This window comes from Carcharodon carcharias, chromosome 5, assembly GCF_017639515.1.
Source record: "Carcharodon carcharias isolate sCarCar2 chromosome 5, sCarCar2.pri, whole genome shotgun sequence".
In the NCBI taxonomy this organism is placed as follows: domain Eukaryota; kingdom Metazoa; phylum Chordata; class Chondrichthyes; order Lamniformes; family Lamnidae; genus Carcharodon; species Carcharodon carcharias.
Genome location: NC_054471.1, coordinates 89,232,787 through 89,256,619, shown reverse-complemented (window position 1 = coordinate 89,256,619; position 23,833 = coordinate 89,232,787). Strand labels below are relative to the sequence as shown.

The window sequence follows — 23,833 nt, the reverse complement described above, 5'->3', positions numbered from 1 at the left end:
ATCGTGTCAGCCCGCTGCGGATCCCATTCCACATCCGCCCGCTGTGAAACCCATACTGTGTCCGCCCGCTGCTGAACCCATACCTTGTCCGCCCGCTGTGGATCCCATACCGTGTCCGCCCACTGCGAAACCCATACCATGTCCGCCCGCTGCTGAACCCATACCGTGTCCAGCCGCTGCAGATCCCAGACCATGTCTGCCCGCTGCGAAACCAATACCGTGTCCACCCACTGCTGAATCCATACCGTGTCCAGCTGTTGCAGTATCCATACCGTGTCCGCCTGCTGCAGATCCCATACCGTGTCCGCCCGCTGTGGATCCCATATCGTGTCCGCCCGCTGTGAAACCCATACTGTGTGCGTCCGCTGCGAATCCCAGACCTTATCCGCCCGCTGCGGATCCTAGACCGTGTCCGCCCGCTGCGGTACCCATACTGTGTCCTCCCGCTGCGGTATCCAGACCATGTCCGCCCGCTGTGAAACCCATACTGTGTCCGCCCGCTGCGGATCCCATTCCATGACCACCTGCTGCGAAACCCATACCGTGTCCAGCCGCTGTGGATCCCAGACCATGTCCGCCCGCTGCAAAACCCATACCGTGTCCGCCCGCTGCGGATCCCAGACTGTGTCCGCCCACTGCTGAACCCATACCGTGTCTGCCCTCTGTGGATCCTATTCCATGTCCAGCTGCTGCGGATCCCATTCTGTGTCCACCCGCTGCGGATCCCAGACCATGTCCGCCTGCTGTTGAACCCATACCATGTCCTCTCGCTGTGGATCCCATTCCGTGTCTGCCCACTGTGGATCCCAGACCGTGTCCGCCCGCTGTTGAACCCATACCATGTCCGCCCGCTGCGGATCCCATTCAGTGTCTTCCCGCTGCGGATCCCATTCCGTGTACGCCCGCTGTTGAACCCATACCATGTCCTCCCGCTGCAGATCCCAGACCGTGTCCACCTACTGCGGAACCAAAGTTCGGACAGACAATCTGCCCTCATGCCCTGGCCTTGGTCAACTCTGAAATGTCTTCGAAAGCCACCACATGCACTTCCAGAACATGCTCAAAGGCTCCATTGACTGCAACGCATCAGCATTTGGATTTATCATCACTGCCCTTGGCAAGGGTATAGGTGAGGGGACGCTATTCAGAATGTATGGCTCAGCTATGCATCCCTATATTGTGACAAGAGCCTTGTGGCCGCAATGCAGGCAGCTACAAGGTGAAAGAGGCTGAAGGTTGTAGGGTTGAGTGTCAGCACAATAATGTGCCTTCGATGGTCAGAGCTGCAGAGCTTTATTATGGGAAGGTGCTCACACTTATTGCTGAGCATAGCAAATATTCCCTCGGAGAGTCGGCAACACAGAAGGCAGACAGGAACGCACGCGAACTCTGAGTAAGATTGGAAATCCTGCTAAAGACAGTGACTTGATGGAATTCCTGGATATATGACCCTTCTCCATGTGTTTACACATCTATCCATGGGCATGAGACCTTCATCTTTCAATAATGCAGAACATCTCAACCTCAATCTTAAACAACCAGGAATGAAGATGACATGAACCAGCATGTCATGTGAACGAGGTTCCTCACACAAGCAGACTTGACATTAAGGATGAGATATCAATGATGTTCAAAATGATCTGAGAGTGGATACATTGTGGGGTCTGGAAGCTGACAACATCTGCCAGATGCACATGGTTTCAACATCTGCAATAAGTGGGGGGGAGGGACCATGGCGTCACACCTGATGAACAGCTACATAATTCATCGTAATGAGGAGCCATACACAAGAAGAGATGTGAAATGGGTGAGATTTACATACACCTGGTTAACACCTGTGCCACCATCATACTCATAATATTTCTTAATTTTCCTAACCCTGCTGCTATGTCTTGGTGCATCCCCAACATCCACAGCGGAGGTGGAGGCAGCCTGCTGACTGTGACGCCCTGTTGTCTGTGATGACTTTGACAGGTATACTCTGGAGGGCAGAGACCTGAAGGGCCCCAGACTACTTTGGGTCTCCTGCTGTGGGGCAGGTGTGCCCTCCTTGCCCTGTGGTGCTAGAGATAATCGGGTCACAGGTAGAGGGGATTGGGATCAGCCAGACACTCCCAGAGATACCTGGGTGGATGGCCCCAGGGTGTCCAGGTGCTCATCCCCCTCCCTAGGGTTGCCCAAGGGCCCCTGGCTGACTCCTTGGGGAGAAGGGGGAGCTGGAGTGGGAGCAAGTTGCCCCACCCCCCTCTCACATCGCCATTGATGGATTCCACCAATGTCTACACTGATGAAGTGCAGCTTCTGGCAGGACTGATGTCCTGGACCAAGGTCTCCATGGTGGCTGCCATTCTACCACTACTGACTTCAGGTGTTGGCATTACCTCAGACTGAACATGGACAGACTCCTCCATTATACTTTGCAATCTGTTGAAAGCAGCTGACAACCCTTCCTGATGTTCCCCTGACTTTCACTGAAGCTCCACCAACTGAGTTAGGACTGAGTCTGGAAGCTTGTCATCTGACTTGGACTCAGCAGAATCCTGGCGTTCAATCCTCCAAGTGCTGGCTACCTTGGATGCCCCTGCCTCTGCCTGCTGTGGATCAGACAGTGCGATATGCTCGCCAGATGGTGACCCCGGGGCTACTCTAGAAATAGGTCCCACCAATGTGTGTGTGTCTGCGCTGTTGGAGAGTGTGGGTGAGTTCTGTGACAGGTCTCCAAAGGTGCTGTCCTCTGCTTCCTCATCCAAGATGCCGTCAGGGCTGGAGCTGAGGGCTTCGTTGGTAGATGCTTTTATGCATTTTCCAAAGGTGTCTATGAAAGAAAGTCACAATTAGTTAAACATGGCAAGCAGCTGGAAGATAGAGGAATGGACTCAGAGTATAGTTGTCTGGGGGATGAGCTGGACTCTGGGGGATGAGCTTGGTGCAGGGTCCTCACTTGGGGCTGCACCACCTATCCCGTCATCGCCAGGGGCAGCATGCTCCTTGTCCTCTCTGGCCATCATGATGGCACGCATATGGAGCAAGGGCCTTGATTTCGGCCACTCCACCCCTGGTCTGGGACCTCCTCCTCCTATTCTGTGTGAACTTGTCCTGCATAAAGACAAATGGAGAGACTGTGAACAGGATACATGTCAAGGCAGAGGACTAGGATGCCTGCCTTGTGTGGGTGGTGAGTGGAGCAGTGCAAGGGATGATCTACACAGGATATGAGTCCAGATGGAGATGTGAAGGTATGTGTGGGAGACCGAGTGATGATATCCCTTGAGCTGGCAGTGTGAAAGATCCCTGTGGAGTGTCATCCTGCAAATGGCTGATGGTCTTATGACTGAGAGAGTTGAGAGTGATGATGGTTGACTCACCCTGGCAGAACAGATGAGATTATTCATCCTCTCCCTGCATTGGCTAGCAGACCTTTTCTGCATGGCAGTTGCACTGACCGCCAAAGACAATGCCTCCCAAGCTGGAGTGGTGGCATTGGAGGGCCTCCTCCAGCAATCACTGGGATACAGCGGGCCTCGACAGCATTCAGCAGGTGGCCCAGCAAAGTGTCACTAAATCTGGGAGCAGCAGTCTTCTTGCCTTTTGGAGTCATATCTTCCCTGGGACTATCCTGGCCTAGAGGCGAGGCATTGAGAAAGCCGTGTGCGGGAGCAGTTTAAATATGGCATCCGGAGGAAAAAACTGCTGAGGTCATGGCAAAGCGGGTCAATCAGAGGCTGCCCCCTGTCCATGATTTGATGTTTTTCCTGTTGTTGCGTAATTAATGAGGCGGGAAGCCTCATGAAAAGCTGCTGTTGTGCCCGATGGGAAAAAAGCCGCTTTTCCCACCCACTACCAGCACTTGGAGCACGGATGGGAAAATCCCAATCATTGAATTGGCGTAAATGACTGTTTTTCTTAGTTAATTTTTTTGATATAATAAAACTTTTAACATATGCTTACTCATGCCTGTGGGCCTGAGAAGATGAGCTCAGCTGGGTTCTGCTGCAAGCACATCCTGTTGTGGGAGCTTCACGGATAACATGTATGCAGGAACTGCCACCAATTTCTTGAGCTCAGAGCTTGAGTTTTGGAACTTGAGAGGTGGCTAGAGTCCCTGCATGTGTCTAGGAGATTCCTCGAATGTAAATTCCAGGATGTGGTCAACCCACAGGTCCAGGAGAGGAAGGAAGTGAGAGAATGGGTGATCATCAGACAAGGGAAAGAGGAAGACACAGGTAATGCAGGAATCCCTAAGCCAGCAGTCCTCACAAACTGGTTTAAGCTCACACCCTCAGCACTACAGGAGATTTAATGGTACACAGAGGATAAAAGAAATGCAGTATTCATAGAGAAATGGATAGTTAGGAGCATAGGTGATTCTGTAACTGCAAACCTGATTCCCAAATGTAATGCCACCTCCCTGATACCAAGGTAAAGGGTGTCACTGAGGACATATTGGAATTTTGTTTTAGATGGAGTTTCATGAACGTGGAAAAGGGTTAAAAACAGAACATCAAATGTAGCAATCTCAGGCTTACTCCCAGTCCACCTGCTGTTGAGTACAGAAACAGGAAATAGTGCATGTGTGGCTTGGGAAGTGGTGCAGGAGGGAGGGTTTCAGATTCTTGGGACATTGGGTCTGGCTCTAGGGAAGAGATACATGCACAAGATTGAAGAAAGGGTTGTCTTATGAGGAAAGGTTGAGCGGATTGAGCCCATGCCCATTGGAGTTCAGAAGAATGAGAGGTGATCTTATTGAAACATATAAGAATCTGAAGGGAGCTTGACAGGGCAGTCACTGAGAGGATATTTCCCTTCATAGGGGAATCTGGACCGGGGACACAGTTTCAAAGTAGGGGGTCCCCCATTTAATGTGGAGATGAGGAGAAATTTCTTCTCTCCGACAGTCATGAGTCTTGTCCAGAGAGCAGTGGAGGCTGCGACATTGATTATATTCAAGGTTCAGTTGGATCTTTGACAAATGAGTCAAGGGTTATGGAGGGCAGACAGGAAAATGGAGTTAAAGGGACAATCAGATCAGCCATGATCTTATTAAATGGTGGAGCTGGCTCAAGGGGCAGAATGGCCTACTCCTGCTCCTATTTTGTATGATCTTGATATCACTTGCACAGAGCAGGGGACACTGCTGCCTTCTCACCACTGTCCTCAATACATTTGAGGCCCACCTAATGACCTCACCCTGCTGCTACTGCTTGTATTCACCCAGAGGTATGAGATTGGCTCAGCAGGAGGAAACAGAGGCTGGCGTTGGATGAATGGTTTTCAGGTGGGGAGGTGTTTTGCAGTGGAGTTCCCCAAGCGTCCAATACTCTTCAAATTTTATAAATGATTTAGACTCAGATTTAGGGAGCAGCATGATAAATTTTGTAGATGAAATTTTGCAAAGTACTTTTGGCTTCAGGATAACAGGCAGGATGTTCACCTTGGAAGAGAGAAGGTTAAGAGATGAGCACATTGCCACTTTCAAGATGATAGAGTAGATAGAAACTTTTATAGGTTGAAAATCATTGGCAGGAGATTTAGAATGGAGATGAGAATCTTTTTTTCATTTAAATACTCTGGAATGATCTACCTGAAATGGTGGAGGAAGCTGATTCCGTTAATAATTTTAAAAGGAAGTTGATTTGGATACTTAATGATGAGTAACTTACAGGTTTATGGACGACAAATGGAGATTTGCGGCCAAGCAAAGCTGCTCTGTCAAAGAGCTAGCACAGGCAGGAAGACTTCCATCTGGGCTGTAAGTTAACCGATGAATTTGAAGAGCCTTTCAGAACCACCAGAATCTCCCAAAATTGAAGTTATGGCCTGTCCAATTTTGTGGAGAGAGCCTGATTTGGTGAATTGAATCATAAACCAGAATATAACATTAAGCCAATTTTGTTGAAATTGCTCTGATCTTCTGCACTTGTTTGTCTGGTTCTGCAATGATGATGCTTTTATTACCCTGGAGTTAATATGTGGAAACTCCAGTCCTGAAGAGAAATCCAGCCCCTCAGTGTCTTGTATGTATACAAAGCATCAGGACTTGGTCAAAGTACCCACAGGATGTTAATACCTGTGAGACTGCAGCACAGCATCTCAAAAAGAGAAGATTGTATTTGTAATAATAAAAATAAAGTTACAGAGAGGGTGGTAGATACAGGAAGAGGATCAGCTATCAATATTTTAACTGCGTTTTTGCAACAGGCTGTTTGTCTGAATTTGGCCTGAAACTTAACAATGTGACAACTTTCAAACTTAATAAATGTACAAAGCAGCAGTTGGCTTATCAAAAATCTTTCACCATCTCATTCCTATTTTGGTGTTGTTGCTGGATGAAGCTGACATTGAAATGTTGCCCAACTATTTCAAAGTTGTGTTTGTTCACAGAAGCTGGAGGAAGGAAATCCAGAAATGCCATCCAAAGAAGCACAGAGACTGGCCTGGCAGTGGAAATGCGCCGCATGACTCGACAGGCCAGCCGGGAGTCCACGGACGGGAGTATGAACAGCTACAGTTCTGAGGGAAAGTAAGTACGCTGCTGAACTGCATGGGTATGCTCTGTGATAATTGAGATCCACAATGTCAGATCCTGGCTCACAGGGTATGTCTATCACCAAAATCTCCAGTCTCTGAATAATCTAGGAAGATGACTTAACAAAAGGGAGGAGATAAACCTCCAAACTACCTGAGAACTACAGTCTGAGGAAAGTTTAAAAGACGATTAAATGGAACAAAATTAACTGTTATTTGGAAAAAAAAATAAGAATATCAAATAAATGCCAGCATGGACTTGTTAAAGACAAATGGTGTTTGACAAACTTCGTTGAGTTCTTTAATGAAAGACCCTGATTAAAGTGTTTGGTAAAGAAGAAACAGCCACATGAGGAAAAGCTTTTTTAAGCACCAAGTGGTTAGGATGTACCTGAGAATGTGATGGGGGCAGAATCAATCGTGGCTTCAATAGGGAATTGGATCGTCATGTGAAGAGAAAACATTTGCAGGACTATGGGGAATGGACAGGTGGGTGAGATTAGGTGAATTGCTCTTGCAAAGAGCTGGCACAGATATGACAGGCCAGATGAGCTCCTTCTGTGTTGTACCCATTGTAACAGTTCTGTGGCTCTAAGTAACAAGAGGGTTCATGGGGGTAGCGTGGTTCATGTGTATATGGACTTTCTGAATGCGCTTGATAAAGTACCACAGAATAGACTTGGTAGCAAAATAAAACCCAAGGGATTAAAGGGACAATGGTAACATGGATATAAAATTGGCTAAGGGACAGAAAGTAGAGAGTAGTAGTGGGAGCTCCTATTCAGACGAGAGGGTAGTATACAGTAGTGTTCCCCAGGAGCTGGTGTTAGCATCACTAATCTTTTTGGAGGAAATGTTTTGCAGTAGCAGAAGGATTAGATAGTCAGAGGTCACATTTGAGGTCATTGGCAAAAGAAAAAGAGGCAACATGAGGATAAGTTGTTGTGATCTGGAATGCACTGGCTGAAAGGCTGTTATCCTGTACCAATAGGAGCTACTCAAGAGTGATACCCTGTACCAACAGGAGTTATCCAGGAGCGATACCCTGTATCAATAGGAGTTATGCAAGAGTGATACCCTGTACCAATAGGAGTTACCCAGAAGTGATATCCTGTACCAATAGGTTTATGCATGAGTGATACCCTGTACCAATAGGAGTTACGCAGGAGTGATGCCCTGTACCAATAGAACAAAGAACAAAGAAAAGTACAGCACAGGAACAGGCCCTTTGGCCCTCCAAGCCTGCGCCGATCATATTACCTATCAACTAAAGCATTTTGCACTTTCGGGGTCCGTATCCGTCTATTCCCATCCTATTCATGTACTTGTCAAGCTGCTTCTTAAACACCACTTTCGTACCTGCTTCCACCACCTCCTCTGGCAGCGAATTCCAGACAATCACTACCCTCTGCGTAAAAAACTGCCCCGCACATTTCCTCTATAGATTTTTCCTTTCAACTTAAATCTATGCCCCCTAGTAATTGACTCTTCCACCCTGGGAAAAAGCTTCTGACTATCTACTCTGTCCATGCCACTCATAATTTTGTAAACTTCTATTAAGTCGCCCCTCAATCTCCATCGCTCTAGTGAGAACAATCCGAGTTTCTCCAACCTCTCCTCATAGCTAATAACCTCCAGACTAGGCAGCATCCTGGTAAAGCTCCTCTGCATGCGCTCCAATGCCTCCATATCCTTCTGGCAATGTGGCGACCAGAATTGCATGCAATTTTCCAAGTGTGGCCTAACCAAGGTTCTATATAGCTGCAGCATGACTTCCCAGCTTTTATACTCAATACCCCTGCCAATGAAGGCAAGCATGCCATATGCCTTCCTGACTACCTTATCAACCTGCGTTACCACTTTCAGTGACCTGTGGACCTGTACACCCAGGTCCCTCTGCCCGTCAATACCATTTACTGTATAATTCCTGCCTGTATTAGACCTTCCAAAATGCATTACCTCGCATTTGTCCAGATTAAACTCCATCTACCATTTCGTCTGCAAACTTACTAATTAGCCCAGTTACATTTTCCTCCAAATCATTTATGTATACTACAGACAGCAAAGGTCCCAGCACTGATCCCTGCGGAACTCCACTAGTCACAGCTCTCCATTCAGAAAAGCACCCTTCCCCTGCTACTCTCTGTCTTCTATGACCAAGCCAATTCTGTATCCATCTTGCCAGCTCACCTCTGATCCCGTGCGACTTTACCTTCTGTACCAGTCTGCCATGAGGGACCTTGTCAAAGGCCTTACTGAAATCCATGGATATAACATCCACTGCCTTTCCATCGTCAATCATCTTTGTCACTTCCTCGAAAAACCTTATCAAGTTAGTGATACTCGACCTCCCCTTCACAAAACCATGCTGCCTCTCACTAATACGCCCATTTGCTTCCAAATGGTAGTAAATCCTATCACGAAGAATCTTCTCCAATAATTTCCCTACCATTGAGGTAAGGCTCACTGGCCCGTAATTTCCTGGATTATCCCTGCTACCCTTCTTAAACAATGGAACAACATTGGCCATTCTCCAATCCTCTGGGACCTCACCCGTAGCCAGTGAGGATACAAAGATTTCTGTCAAGGCTCCAGCAATCTCCTCCCTTGCCTCCCTCAATACTCTGGGGTAGATCCCATCTGGCCCTGGGACTTATCCACCTTAATATTTTTCAAGGTGCTGAACACCTCTTTTTTGATCTCAACATGATCCAGGCTATCTACACACTCTTCCCTAAACAAATCGACAGCTAAGTCCTTCTCTTTGGTGAATACTGATGAGAAGTATTCATTTAGTATCTCTCCCATTTCTTTTGGCTCCACACACAGATTCCCATCTCTGTCCCTGAGTGGGCCTACCCTTTCCCTGGCTACTCTCAAACTTTTTACATATGTATAAAAGGCCTTGGGATTTTCCTTAATCCTGGTTGCCAGTGACTTTTCATGACCCCTTTTAGCCCCACTGACTCCTTGCTTAAGTTTCTTCCTACTTTCTTTATATTGTTCACGGGCTTCATCTGTTCCCAGCCTTCTAGCCCTTACGAATGCTTCTCTTTTCTTTTTGACTAATCTCACAATATCCTTCGTTATCCAAGGTTCCTGAAATTTGCCATGCTTATCCTTCATCCTAGCAGGAACATGCTGGTCCTGAATTCTTATTAACTGATGTTTGAAAGCCCCCCACATGTCAGTTGTTGATTTGCTCTCAAACATCCGCCTCCAGTCTAGATTCCTCAGTTCCTACCTAATATTGTTATCATTAGTCTTCCCCCAATTAAGCACCTTAACCCAAGGGCTCCTGTTATCCCTATCCACCAGTACCTCGAAACTGACTGAATTATGGCCACTTTTCCCGAAATGATCCCCTACTGAAACTTCGACCACCACCAATAGGAGAGTCATCCAACGGTGATGCCCTGTACAAATATGAGAGTCACCCAGGAGTGATGCACTGCACAAGTAGGAGCCACCAAGTACTGATATGCTGTACCAATAGGAGATCCACCCAGGAGCGATGCCCTGTACCAATAGGAGTTACCCAGGAGTGATACCCTGTACCAATTGGAGAGTCACCCAGGAGTGATGCCCTGCATCAATTGGAGCCACTCAGGAGTGATGCCCTATAGCAATAGGAAAGTCACCCAGGAGTATGCCCTGTACCGATAAGAGAGCCATTGAGGAGTGATACGCTGTCCCAATAGGAGTTACACAGGAGTCATACCCTGTACCAATAAGATTTTTCCAGGAGTAATACTCTGTAGCAATAGGAGAGTTACCCAGGAGTGAGACCCTGTACCAATAGAAGAGTTACCCCGAAGTGATACCCTGTACCAATTGCAGTTACCCAGGAATGATACCCTGTCTCATTAAGAGCCACCCAGGAGTGATACCCTGTACCAATAGGGGTTACCCAGGAGAGATACCCTGTACCAATTGGAGTTACCCAGGAGTGATATCCTGTACCAATAGCAGTTACGCAAGATTAATGCCCTCTACAACAGGAGTTATTCAGGAGCGCTACACTGTACCAATATGATTTTCCCAGGAGTAACACCTGTACCAATAGGAATTTTGGAAGAGTGATGCCCTGTACCAACAGGAGTTATCTAGGAGGGATATCCTGTACCAATAGGAGAGTCACTGAGGAGTGACACCCTGGACCAATAGGAGACGCATCCAGGAGTGCTACACTGTAGCAATAGGAGAGTCACCCACGAGTGATACCCTGTACCAATAGGAGCTTCACAGGAGTTACACACGAGTGTAACAACAGGAGATCCGTAGGCTGATCCCCTGTACCAATAGGAGTTACACAGGAGTTACAGAAGACTGTAACAATAGGAGATACACAGGAGTGATCCCCTGTACTGATAGGAGTTACACAGGAGTTAAACAAGAGTGATGCCCTGTACCAATTGGAGTTACCCAGAAGTGATGCGCTGTACCAATAGGAGAGTCACAAAGTAGTGATGCCTGTACCAATAAGAGAGTGACCCAGGAGTGATACAATGTATAAATAGCAGAGTCAACCAGGAATGATGCCCTGTACCAATAAGAGTTAGCCAGGAGTGATGGCCTGTACCAATATCATTTACGCAAGAGTGATACCCTCTACCAGTAGGAGTTACCCAGGAGTAAGTCCTGTACCAATAGGAATTATGCAAGAGTGATGCCCTGTACCAATATGAGTTATCCAGGAGTGATATCGTGTACCAATAGGAGAGTCATCCAGGAGTGATACCTTGTACCTATAGGTGAATGACGCAGGAGGGATACTCAGTAGGAATAGGAGAGTCGCTCAGAAGTGATGCCCTATACCAATAGGAGCCACACAAAAGAGATACCCTGTACCAATAAGAGTTACCCAGGAGTGATACCCTGTACCAATAGGAGAGTTACCCAGGAGTGTGACCCTGTACCAGTTGAAGTTATACAGGAATGATACCCTGTACCAGTAGCACCAGCCAGGAGTTATACCCGGTACTAATAGCAGTTACCAAGGAGTGATGCCCTGTACCAATAGGAGTTACACAGGACTTACACAAGAGTGTAACAATAGGAGATATGCAGGAGTGATCCCTTGTACCAATAGGAGTTACACAGGAGTTACACAAGAGTGATGCCCTGTACCAATAGGAGTTACCCAGTAGTGATGCCCTGTACCAACAGGAGAGCCACCCAGGACTGATGCGCTGTACCAATAGGAGAGTCACCTAGGTGTGATGCCCGGTAATAATAGGAGCCACGCAGGAGTGAAACACGGTACCAATAGGAAAGTCACCCAGGAGTAATGCCCTGTATCAATAGGAGGGTCAAACAGGAGTGATGCCCTGTACCAAAAGGAGCCACCTAGGAGTGGTACACTGTACCAATAACAAAGTCACCCAGGAATGATACCCTGTATCAAAAGGAGAGTCACACAAGAGTGACGCCCTGTACCAATAGGAGAGTAACCCAAGACTGATGCCCTCTACCAATATGAACCAACCAGGAGACATACCCTGTACCAATAGGAGTTGCCCAGGAAGGATACCCTGTACCAATAGGAGAGTTACCCAGGAGTGATACCCTCTACCAATAGGAGCCACCCAAAAGTTATACCCAGTACCAATAGGAGTTACCAAGGAGTGATACCCTGTACCAATAGGAGAGCTACCCAGGCGTGATGTCCTGTACTAATCGGTAATTCCTGTTCAGGGGCGATACCCTGTACCAATAAGAGATACGCAGGAGTGGTCCCCTGTACCAATAGGAGCCACCCAGGAGTGATACCCTGTACTAATAGGGGTTACACAGGAGTGATGCCCTGTACCAATAAGAGAGCCACCCAGGACTGATGCACTGCACCAATATGAGAGTCACCCTGGAGTGATGCTCTATACCAATAGGAGCCACCCAGGAGTGTTTCCCTGTACCAACAGGAGAGTCACCCAATTGTGATGCCCTGTACTAATAGGAGCCACCCAGGAGTGGTACACTGTACCAATAGGAAAGCCATCCAAGAGTGATGCCCTGTACAAATATGAGAATCACCCAGGAGTGATACCATGTATCAATAGGAGCCAGCCAGGAGTGATACATTGTACCAATAGGAATGTCATCCAGGAGTAATGCCCTGTTCCAATAGGAGCAACTCAGGAGTGATACTATGTACCAATAGGAGCCACACAGGAGTGATACATTGTACCAATAGGAATGTCATCCAGGAGTAATGCCCTGTTCCAATAGGAGCCACTCAGGAGTGGTACACTGTATCAATAGTAGAGTCACCCAGGAGTGATGCCCTGTACCAATAGGAGTTAGCCAGGAGTGATACCCTGTACCAATTCGAGTTATCCAGGAGTGATACCCTGTACCAATATCATTTACGCAAGAGTGATTCCCTCTACCAATAGGAGTTATCCGGGAGTGAAATCCTGTACCAAATGAGGGTCACCCAGGAGTGATACCTTGTACCTATAGGTGAATGACGCAGGAGTGATACGCTGTAGCAATAGGAGAGTCGCTCAGAAGTGATTCCCTATACCAATAGGAGCCACCCAGGAGAGATACCCTGTACCAATAGCAGTTACCCAGGAGTGATACTCCTGGGTAACTCTCCTATTGGTACAGTGTATCACTCCTGGGTAACTGCTATTGGTACAGGGTATCTCTCCTGGGTGGCTCCTATTGGTATAGGGAATCACTTCTGAGCGACTCTCCTATTGCTACAGCGTATCACTCCTGCGTCATTCACCTATAGGTACAAGGTATCACTCCTGGGTGACTCTCCTTTGGTACAGGATTTCGCTCCCAGATAACTCATATTGGTACAAGGCATCACTCTTCCATAATTCCTATTGGTACAGGGCATCACTCCTCGGTGACTCTCCTATTGGCACAGGATATCCCTCCTAGAAAAGTCCTGTTGGTACAGTGCATCACTCTTCCATAATTCCTATCGGTACAGGTGTTACTCCTGGTTAAATCCTATTGGTACAGGGTATCGCTCCTGAATAACTCCTGTTGGTACAGGGTATCACTCCTTGGTAACTGCTTTTTGTACCGCGTATATCTCCTGGCTGGTGCTATTGGTACAGGGTATCATTCCTGTATAAATCCTACTGGCACAGGGTATCACTCCTGCGTAACTCTCCTATTGGTACAGTGTGATACCCTGTGCCAGTAGGATTTATACAGGAATGATACCCTGTACCAATAGCACCAGCCAGGAGATATACGCGGTACAAAAAGCAGTTACCAAGGAGTGATACCCTGTACCAACAGGAGTTATTCAGGAGCGATACCCTGTACCAATAGGATTTAACCAGGAGTAACACCTGTACCGATAGGAATTATGGAAGAGTGATGCACTGTTCCAACAGGACTTTTCTAGGAGGGATATCCTGTGCCAATAGGAGAGTCACCGAGGAGTGATGCCCTGTACCAATAGGAGTTACACAGAAGTTACACAAGAGTGATGCCCTGTACCAAGAGGAGTTACCCAAAAGTGATGCCCTGTACCAACAGGAGAGCCACCCAGGACTGATGCACTGTACCAATAGCAGAGTCACCCAGGAGTGATGCCCTATACCTCTCGGAGCCAGCCAGGAGTAGTACCCTGTACCAATAGGAAAGTCACCCAGGAGTGATGCCCTGTACCAAAAGGAGCCACCCAGGTGTGATACACTGTTCCAATAGCATAGTCACCCAGGAGTGATACAATGTACCAATAAGAGAGTAACACAAGAGTGATGCCCTGTACCAAATGGAGAGACACCCAGGACTGATGCCCTGTACCAATAGGAGCCACCCAGCACTGATACGATGTACCAATAGAAAAGTCACCCAGGAGTGATGTCCTGTGTCAATAGGAGCCACCCAGGAGAGATACCCTGTACCAATAGAAGTTACCAAGGAGTGATACCCTGTACCAGAAGGAGAGCTAATCAGGTATGATTACCAATTACCAATAGGTAATTCCTATTTAGGGGCGACACACTGTACCAATAGGAGATACGCAGGAGTGAGCCCCTGTACCAATAGGAGTAACACAGGAGTTACACAAGAGTGTAACGATAGGAGATACGCAGGCGGGATCCCCTGCAGCAATATGACTTACACAGGAGCTACCCAGGAGTGATGCCCTGTACCAATATGAGTGTCATCCAAGAGTTATGCCCTGTACAAATATGAGAGTCACCCAGGAGTGATGCACTGTACAAATAGGAGCCACCAAGTACAGATGTGCTGTACCAATAGGAGAGTCACCCAGGAGTGATGCCTTGTACCAATAGGAGCCACTCAGGAGTGATACCCTGTAGCAATAGGAAAGTCACCCAGGGGTGATGCCCTGTACCAATAGGAGAGCCACCCAGGATTGATACTTTGTACCAACAGGAGTTACTTAGGAGTGATACACTGTACCAATAGGAGTTACCCCGATGTGATACCAAATACCAATAGGAGTTATACAGGGGTATTACCCGGTACCAATAAGAGTTATCCAGGAGAGATACTCTGTAGCAATAGAAGAGTTACCCAGGAGTGAGACTATGTACCAATTGGAGTTACACGGGAATGATACCCTGTCCCATTAAGAGCCACACAGGAGTGATACCCTGTACCAATAGGAGAGCTACCCAGGAGTGATATGCTGTACCTATAGGTAATTCCTGTTCAGGGGCGATACCCTGTACCAATAGGAGATACGTAGGAGTGATCCACCCAGGAGTGGTTCCCTGTACCAATAGGAAAGTCATCCAAAAGTGATGCCCTGTGCAAAAATGAGAATCACCCAGGAGTGATACAATGTATCAATAGGAGCCAGCCAGGAGTGATACATTGTACCAATAGGAATGTCATCCAGGAGTAATGCCCTGTTCCAATAGGAGCAACTCAGGAGTGATACCATGTACCAATAGGAGCCACATAGGAGTGATACATTGTACCAATAGGAATGTCATCCAGGAGTAATGCCCTGTTCCAATAGGAGCCACTCAGGAGTGGTACACTGTATCAATAGCAGAGTCACCCAGGAGTGATGCCCTGTACCAATAGGAGTTAGCCAGGAGTGATACCCTGTACCAATTCGAGTTATCCAGGAGTGATACCCTGTACCAATTTCATTTACGCAAGAGTGATTCCCTCTACCAATAGGAGTTATCCGGGAGTGAAATCCTGTACCAAATGAGGGTCACCCAGGAGTGATACCTTGTACCTATAGGTGAATGGCGCAGGAGTGACACTCTGTAGCAATAGGAGAGTCGCTCAGAAGTGATTCCCTATACCAATAGGAGCCACCCAGGAGAGATACCCTGTACCAATTGCAGTTACCCAGGAGTGATACACTGTACCAATAGGAGAGTTACCCAGGAGTGATACCCTGTGCCAGTAGGATTTATACAGGAATGATACCCTGTACCAATAGCACCAACCAGGAGATATAAGCGGTACAGAAAGCAGTTACCAAGGAGTGATACCCTGTACCAACAGGAGTTATTCAGGTGCGATACCCTGTACCAATAGGATTTACCCAGGAATAACACCTGTACCAATAGGAATTATGGAAGAGTGATGCCCTGTACCAATATGAGTTATCTTGGAGTGATATCCTGTGCCAATAGGAGAGTCACCGAGGAGTGATGCCCTGTACCAATAGGAGTTACACAGGGTTTACACAAGAGTGATGCCCTGTACCAAAAGGAGTTACCCAAAAGTGATGCCCTGTACCAACAGGAGAGCCACCCAAGACTGATGCGCTGTACCAATTGCAGAGTCACCCAGGAGTGATGCCCTATACCAATAGGAGCCAGCCAGGAGTAGTACCCTGTACCAATAGGAAAGTCACCCAGTAGTAATGCCCTGTACCAATAGGAGAGTCACACAGGAGTGATGCCCTGTACCAAAATGAGCCACCCAGGTGTGATACACTGTTCCAATAGCATAGTCACCCAGGAGTGATACAATGTACCAATAAGAGAGTCACACAAGAGTGATGCCCTGTACCAAATCGAGAGACACCCAGGACTGATGCCCTGTACCAATAGGAGCCACCCAGTACTGATACGATGTACCAATAGGAAAGTCACCCAGGAGTGATGTCCTGTGCCAATAGGAGCCACTCAGGAGAGATACCCTGTACCAATAGGAGTTATTCAGGTGCGATACCCTGTACCAATAGGATTTACCCAGGAATAACACCTGTACCAATAGGAATTATGGAAGAGTGATGCCCTGTACCAATATGAGTTATCTTGGAGTGATATCCTGTGCCAATAGGGGAGTCACCGAGGAGTGATGCCCTGTACCAATAGGAGTTACACAGGGTTTACACAAGAGTGATGCCCTGTACCAATATGAGTGTCATCCAAGACTTATGCCCTGTACAAATATGAGAGTCACCCAGGAGTGATGCACTGTACAAATAGGAGCCACCAAGTACAGATGTGCTGTACCAATAGGAGAGTCACGCAGGAGTGATGCCCTGTACCAATAGGAGACTCACCCAGGAGTGATGCCGTTTACCAATGGGAGACAGACAGGAGTGGTTCCATGTACCAAAAGGAGAGTTACCCAGAAGTCATACCCTGTACCAATTGGAGTTACACATGAGTGATACCCTGTTGCAATAGGTGAGTTACCCAGGACAGATATTTTGTACCCACAGCACTTCCGCAAGTGTGATACTCTCGACCAACAGGAGTTATCCAGAAGCGATACCCTGCATCAATAGGATTTACGCAAGAGTGATACCCTGTAGCAATAGGAGTTAGCCAGGAGTAATAATTGTAGCAGTAGGAATTATGAAAGCGTGATGCCCTCTACCAATAGGAGCTTTCCAGTAGTGATCTCCTGTACCAATAGGAGAGTCACCCAAGAGTGATACCCTGTATCAACAGGAGAATCACCCAGGAGTGATACTCTGTAGAAATAGGAGGGGCACCCAGGGGTGGTGCCCCATACCAATAGGTGCCACCCAGGCGTGGTACCCTATACCAATAGGAGAGTCACACAGGTGCCATGCGCTGTTCAAATAGGTGTGTCACACAGAAGTGTTGCCGTGTACCAATAGGAGATTCACCCAGGAGTGTTACCCTGTACCAATAGGAGAATCATACAGGAGTGAAATTCTGTAGCAATAGGAGAGTCACCCAGGAGTGATTCCCTGTACCAATAGGAGCCACCCTGGAGAGATACCCTGTATCAATAGGAGTTACACAGGAGTGATTCCCTTTACCAATGGGAGAGTTACCCACGACTGATACCCTGTACCAATAGGAGCCACTCAGGAGTTATACCCGGTACCAATAGGGGTTACCAAGTAGTGATGCCCTGTACCAATAGCTAATTCCTATTCAGGGGCGATATCCTATACAAATTGGTGATATGCACGAGTGATCCCCTGTACCAATAGGATTTACACAGTAGGTATTATGAAAGAGTGATGCCCTCTACCAATAGGAGCTTTCCAGTAGTGATCTCCTGTACCAATAGGACAGTCACCCAGGAGTGATACCCTATATCAACAGGAGAATCACCTAGGAGTGAAACTCTGTAGCAATAGGTGTTACACAGGAGTAATACCTGTAGCAGTAGGAATTATGAAAGCATGATGCCCTCTACCAATAGGAGCTTTCCAGTAGTGATCTCCTGTACCAATAGGAGAGTCACCCAGGAGTGATACCCTGTATCAACAGGAGAATCACCCAGGAGTGATACTCTGTAGCAATAGGAGTTACACAGGAGTGTAACAATAGGAGATATGTAGCAGTTATCCCCTGTACCAGTAGGAGTTATACAGGAGTGATGCCCTGCTCCAATACGAGTTACCCTGGAGTGATGGCCTGTACCAATAGGAGAGTCACCCAGGAGTGGTACACTATACCAATAGGAGAGTCACCCGGGTGTGATGCTCTGTAGAAATAGGAGCCATGCAGGAGTGATACCCTGTAACAAATGGAAAGTCACCCAGGAGTAATCCCCTGTACCAATAGGAAAGTCACACAGTAGTGATGCCCTGTACGAATAGGAGATTCTCCCAGGAGTGATACCCTGTACCAAAAGAAGGATCATGCAGGAGTGAAACTCTGTAGCAATAGGAGAGTCACCCAGGAGTGGTGCCCTGTACCAATAGGAGCCACCCTGGAGAGATACCCTGTATCATTAGGAGAGTTACCCAGAAGTTATGTCCTGTACCAATAGGTAATTCCTCTTAAGGGGCAATACCATGTACCAATAAGTGATATTCAGGATTGATCCCCTGTACCAATAGGAGTTACACAGGAGTGATACTCTGTAGCAATAGCTGCGTTACCCAGGAGTGATACCCTGTACCAATAGGAGAGTTACCCAGGAATGATATCCTGTACCAATAGGAGTGCTACCCAGTAGTGATGCCCTGTACCAATACGTAATTCCTATTCAGGGGTGCTGCCCTGTATCAATAGGTGATATGCGGGAGTAATCCCGTATACTAATAGGAGTTACACAGAAGTTACACAATAGTGATGCCCAGTTACAATAGGAGTTACCCAGGAGTGATGACCTGTACCAATAGGAGTGTCATCCAGGAGTGGCACCCAATACCAATAGGACAGTCACCCAGTTGTGATGCCCTGTACAAATAAGAGCCACGCAGGAGTGATACACTGTAACAATAGAAAAGTCACCCAGGAGTAATGCCCTGTACCAAAAGCAGAGTCACACAGGATTGATGCCCTGTACCAATAGGAGCCACCCTGGAGAGATACCCTGTATCAATAGGAGTTACCCAGGAGTGATACCCTGTACCAATAGGAGAGTTAGGTGTGATGCGCTGTTCAAATAGGAGCCATGCAGGAGTGATACTCTATACCAATAGGAAAGTCACCGAGGAGTAATGCCCTGTACCGATAGGAGTGTCACAAGGGAGTGTTGCCGTGTACCAATAGGAGATTCACCCAGGAGTGTTACCCTGTACCAATAGGAGAATCATACAGGAGTGAAACTCTGTAGCAACAGGAGCGTCACCCAGGAGTGATTCCCTGTACCAATAGGAGCCACCCTGGAGAGGTACCCTGTATCAATAGGAGTTACACAGGAGTGATTCGCTTTACCAATGGGAGAGTTACCCAGGACTGATACCCTGTACCAATAGGAGCCACCCAGGAGTTATACCCGGTACCAATAGGGGTTACCAAGTAGTGATGCCCTGTACCAATAGCTAATTCCTATTCAGGGGCGATATCCTATACCAATTGGTGAAATTGACGTGTGATCCCCTGTACCAATAGGATTTACACAGTAGGTATTATGAAAGAGTGATGCCCTCTACCAATAGGAGCTTTCCAGTAGTGATCTCCTGTACCAATAGCAGAGTCAGCCAGGAGTGATACCCTATACCAATAGGAGAGTTACACAGAAGTGATCCCCTGTGCCAATAGGAGTGTCACCCAGGAGTGATGCGCTGTACCAACAGGAGAATCACCAGGTGTGATAACCTGTAACAATAGGAGAACCACTCAGGAGTGATACCCTGCATAAATAGGAGTAACCCAGTTGGGATACTCTGAACCAAAAGGAGAGGTACCCAGGAGTATTACCCTGTTCCAATAGGAGTTACACAGAATGATGCCCTGCACTAATAGGAGTTACACAGGAATGATTCCCTGTACCAATAGGAGCCACCCAGGAGTTATACCCTGTACCAGTAGGATTTACCAAGGAGTGATACCCGGTACCAATAGGAGAGGTACCCAGTAGTGATGCCCTGTACCAATAGGTAATGCCTATTCAGAGCGATACCCTGTACCAATAGTTGATATGCAGGAGTGATCCCCTATACTAATAGGAGTTACACAGATGTTACACATTAGTGATGCCCTGTAACAATACGATTTACCCAGGAGTGATGCCCTGTACCAACAGGAGAGCCACCCAGAAGTGATACCCTGTACCAATAGGACAGTCACCCAGTTGTGATGCCCTGTACAAGTAAGAGCCACGCAGGAGTGATACACTGTACCAATAGAAAAGTCACCCAGGAGTAATGCCCTGTACCAAATGCAGCAGTAGGAATTATGAAAGCGTGATGCCCTCTACCAATAGGAGCTTTCAGTAGTGAACTCCTGTACCAATAGGAGAGTCACCCAGGAGTGATACCCTGTATCAACAGGAGAATCACCCAGGAGTGATACTCTGTATCAACAGGAGAATCACCCAGGAGTGAAACTCTGTAGAAATAGGAGGGGCACCCAGGGGTGATGCCCTATACCAATAGGTGCCACCCAGGAGTGGTACCCTATACCAATAGGAGAGTCACCCAGGTGTGAGGCTCTGTATAAATAGGAGCCACGCAGGAGTGATACACTGTACCAATAGGAAAGACACCCAGGAGTAATGCCCTGTACCAATAAGAGTGTCACACGGGAGTGTTGCCGTGTACCAATAGGAGATGCACCCAGGAGTGTTACCCTGTACCAATAGGAGAATCATACAGGAGTGAAACTCTGTACCAATAGGAGCCACCCTAGAGAGATACCCTATATCTTTAGGAGTTACATAGGAGTGATTCCCTGTACCAATGGGAGAGTCACCCAGGAGTGATACCCTGTACCATTAGGAGCCACCCAGGAGTTATACCCGGTACCAATAGGGGTTACCAAGTAGTGATGCCCTGTACCAATAGCTAATTCCTAATTAGGGGCGATATCCTATACCAATTGATGATATGCACGAGTGCTCCCCTGTACCAATAGGATTTACACAGTAGAAATTATGAAAGAGTGATGCCCTCTACCAATAGGAGCTTTCCAGCAGTGATCTCCTGTACCAATAGGAGAATCACCCAGGAGTGATACCCTGTATCAACAGGAGAATCACCCAGGAGTGATACTCTGTAGCAATAGGAGTTACACAGGAGTGTAACAATAGGAGATATGTAGCAGTTATCCCCTGTACCACTAGGAGTTATACAGGAGTGATGCCCTGTTTCAATATGAGTTACCAAGGCGTGATGGCTTGTACCAACAGAAGAGTCAGCCAGGAGTGATGACCTGTACCAATAGGAGAGTCACCCAGGAGTGGCACCCTATACCAATAAGAGAGTCACCCAGGTGTGATGCTCTGTATAAATAGGAGCCAGGCAGGAGTGATACACTGTACCAATAGGAAAGACACCCAGGAGTAATGCCCTGTACGAATAGGAGATTCACCCAGGAGTGATACTCTGTAGCAATAGGAGAGTCACCCAGGAGTGATACCCTGTACCAATAGGAGCCAGCCTGGAGAGATACCCTGTATCCATAGGAGTTACCCAGGAGTGATACCCTGTACCAATAGGAGAGTTACCCAGAAGTACCAAAGGTAATTCCTCTTCAGGGGCGATACCATGTACCAATAAGTGATATGCAGGAGTGATCCCCTGTACCAATAGGAGTTACACAGGAGTGATACTCTGTAGCAATAGGTGAGTTACCAAGGAGTGATACCCTGTACCAATAGGGGAGTTACCCAGCACTGATAGCCTGTTCCAACAGGAGTTGCACAGGAATAATACCCTGTACCAATCGGAGAGTCACTCACGAGTGATACCCTGTAGCAATAGGAGAGTTACCCAGGAATGATACCCTGTACCAATAGGAGTTACCAAGGAGAGATACCCTGTACCAATAGGATCGTTACCCAGGAGTGATGCCCTATACCAATAGGAGTCACACATGAGTGATACCCTGTACTAATAGGAGAGTTACCCAACCCTGATATCCTGTACCAATAGCAGTTACGCAAGAGTGATGTCCTTTACCAGCAGGAGTTATCCAGAAGTGATACCCTGTACCAGTAGGAGTTACCAAGGAATGATATCCTGTACCAATAGGAGTACTACCCAGTAGTGATGCCCTGTAACAATACGTAATTCCTCTTTAGGGGCGAAACCGTGTACCAATGGGTGATATGCAGGAGTAATCCCCTGTACCAATAGGAGTTACACAAGAGTGTAACAATAGGAGATACGCAGCAGTGAGCCGCTGTACCAATAGGAGTTACACAAGTGGGATGCCCTGTACCAATAGCAGTAATGCAGGTGCGATGCCCTGTACCAACAGGAGAATCACCCAGGAGTGATGCCCTGAACCAATAGGAGTGCCACCCAGGAGTGATGCCCTATACCAATAGGAGCCACCCAGTCATGGTACCCTGTACCAATAGGACAGTTACCCAGTTGTGATGCCCTGTAGAAATTGGAGCCACGCAGGTATGATACACTGTACCAATAGAAAAGTCACCCAGGAGTAATGCCCTGTACCATTAGGAGAGTCACACCAATTGGAGAGTCATGCAGGTGTGATGCCCTCTACCAATAGGAGACTTCCCCAGCGGTGATGTCCTATACCAATGGGAGACAGCCAGGAGTGGTACCCTCTACCAATAGGAGAGTTACCCATAAGTGATACCCTGTGCCAAAAGGAGTTACACAGGAATAATACCCTCTACCAATAGGAGACACACAGGAATGATACCGTGTACCCACAGGAGTTACGCAGGAGCGATACCCTATACCAGTTGGAATTACCCAGGAATGATACCCTCTACCAATAGGAGATTTACCCAGGACATATATCCTGTACCTATAGCAGTTACGGAAGAGTGATGCCCTCTACCAACAGGAGTTATCCAGAAGCGATACCCTGCATCAATAGGATTTACGCAAGAGTGATACCCTGTACAAATAGGAATTACCCAGGAGTAATACCTGTAGCAGTAGGAATTAGAGAGCGTTATGCCCTCTACCAATACGAGCTTTCCAGTAGTGATCTCCTGTACCAATAGGAGAATCACCCAGGAGTGATACACTGGAGCAATAGGAGGGGCACCCATGGGGTGATGCCCTATACCAATTGGAGCCACCCAGGAGTGGTACCCTGTCCCAATATGAGAGTCACCCAGGTGTGATGCCCTGTACAAATTGGAGCCACACAGGATTGATACACTATACCAAAAGGAAAGACACCCAGGAGTAATGCCCTGTATCAATAGGCGTGTCACACGGGAGTGATGCCCTGTACCAATAGGAGATTCACCCTGGAGTGTTACCCTGTGCCAATAGGAGAATCATACAGGAGTGAAACTCGGTAGCAATAGGAGAGTCACCCAGGAGTGGTTACCTGTACCAATAGGAGAGTTACCCAGAAGGGATACCCTGTTCCAATAGGAGTTACACAAGAATGATACCCTTTACCAGTAGGAGCTTCACAGGAATGATACCCTGTACCAATAGGAGTTACCCAGGAGTCATACCCTGTACCAATTGGAGTTATCCAGGAGTGATACCCTGTACCAATAGGAGAGT

The 23,833-nt window shown here is 47.4% G+C and overlaps 1 protein-coding gene across 1 annotated transcript in view; it reads left to right on the top strand.

The window, feature by feature from the left end:
- The window catches only part of LOC121278230 (regulating synaptic membrane exocytosis protein 1-like), a 332,771-nt gene that overhangs the window by 203,522 nt on the left and 105,416 nt on the right, over window positions 1-23,833 (top strand). Inside the window, exon 3 of the mRNA XM_041188450.1 lies at window positions 6,382-6,520. Coding sequence (XP_041044384.1) covers window positions 6,382-6,520 — 139 coding nt within the window. The remainder of the gene's footprint in view (window positions 1-6,381; window positions 6,521-23,833) is intronic.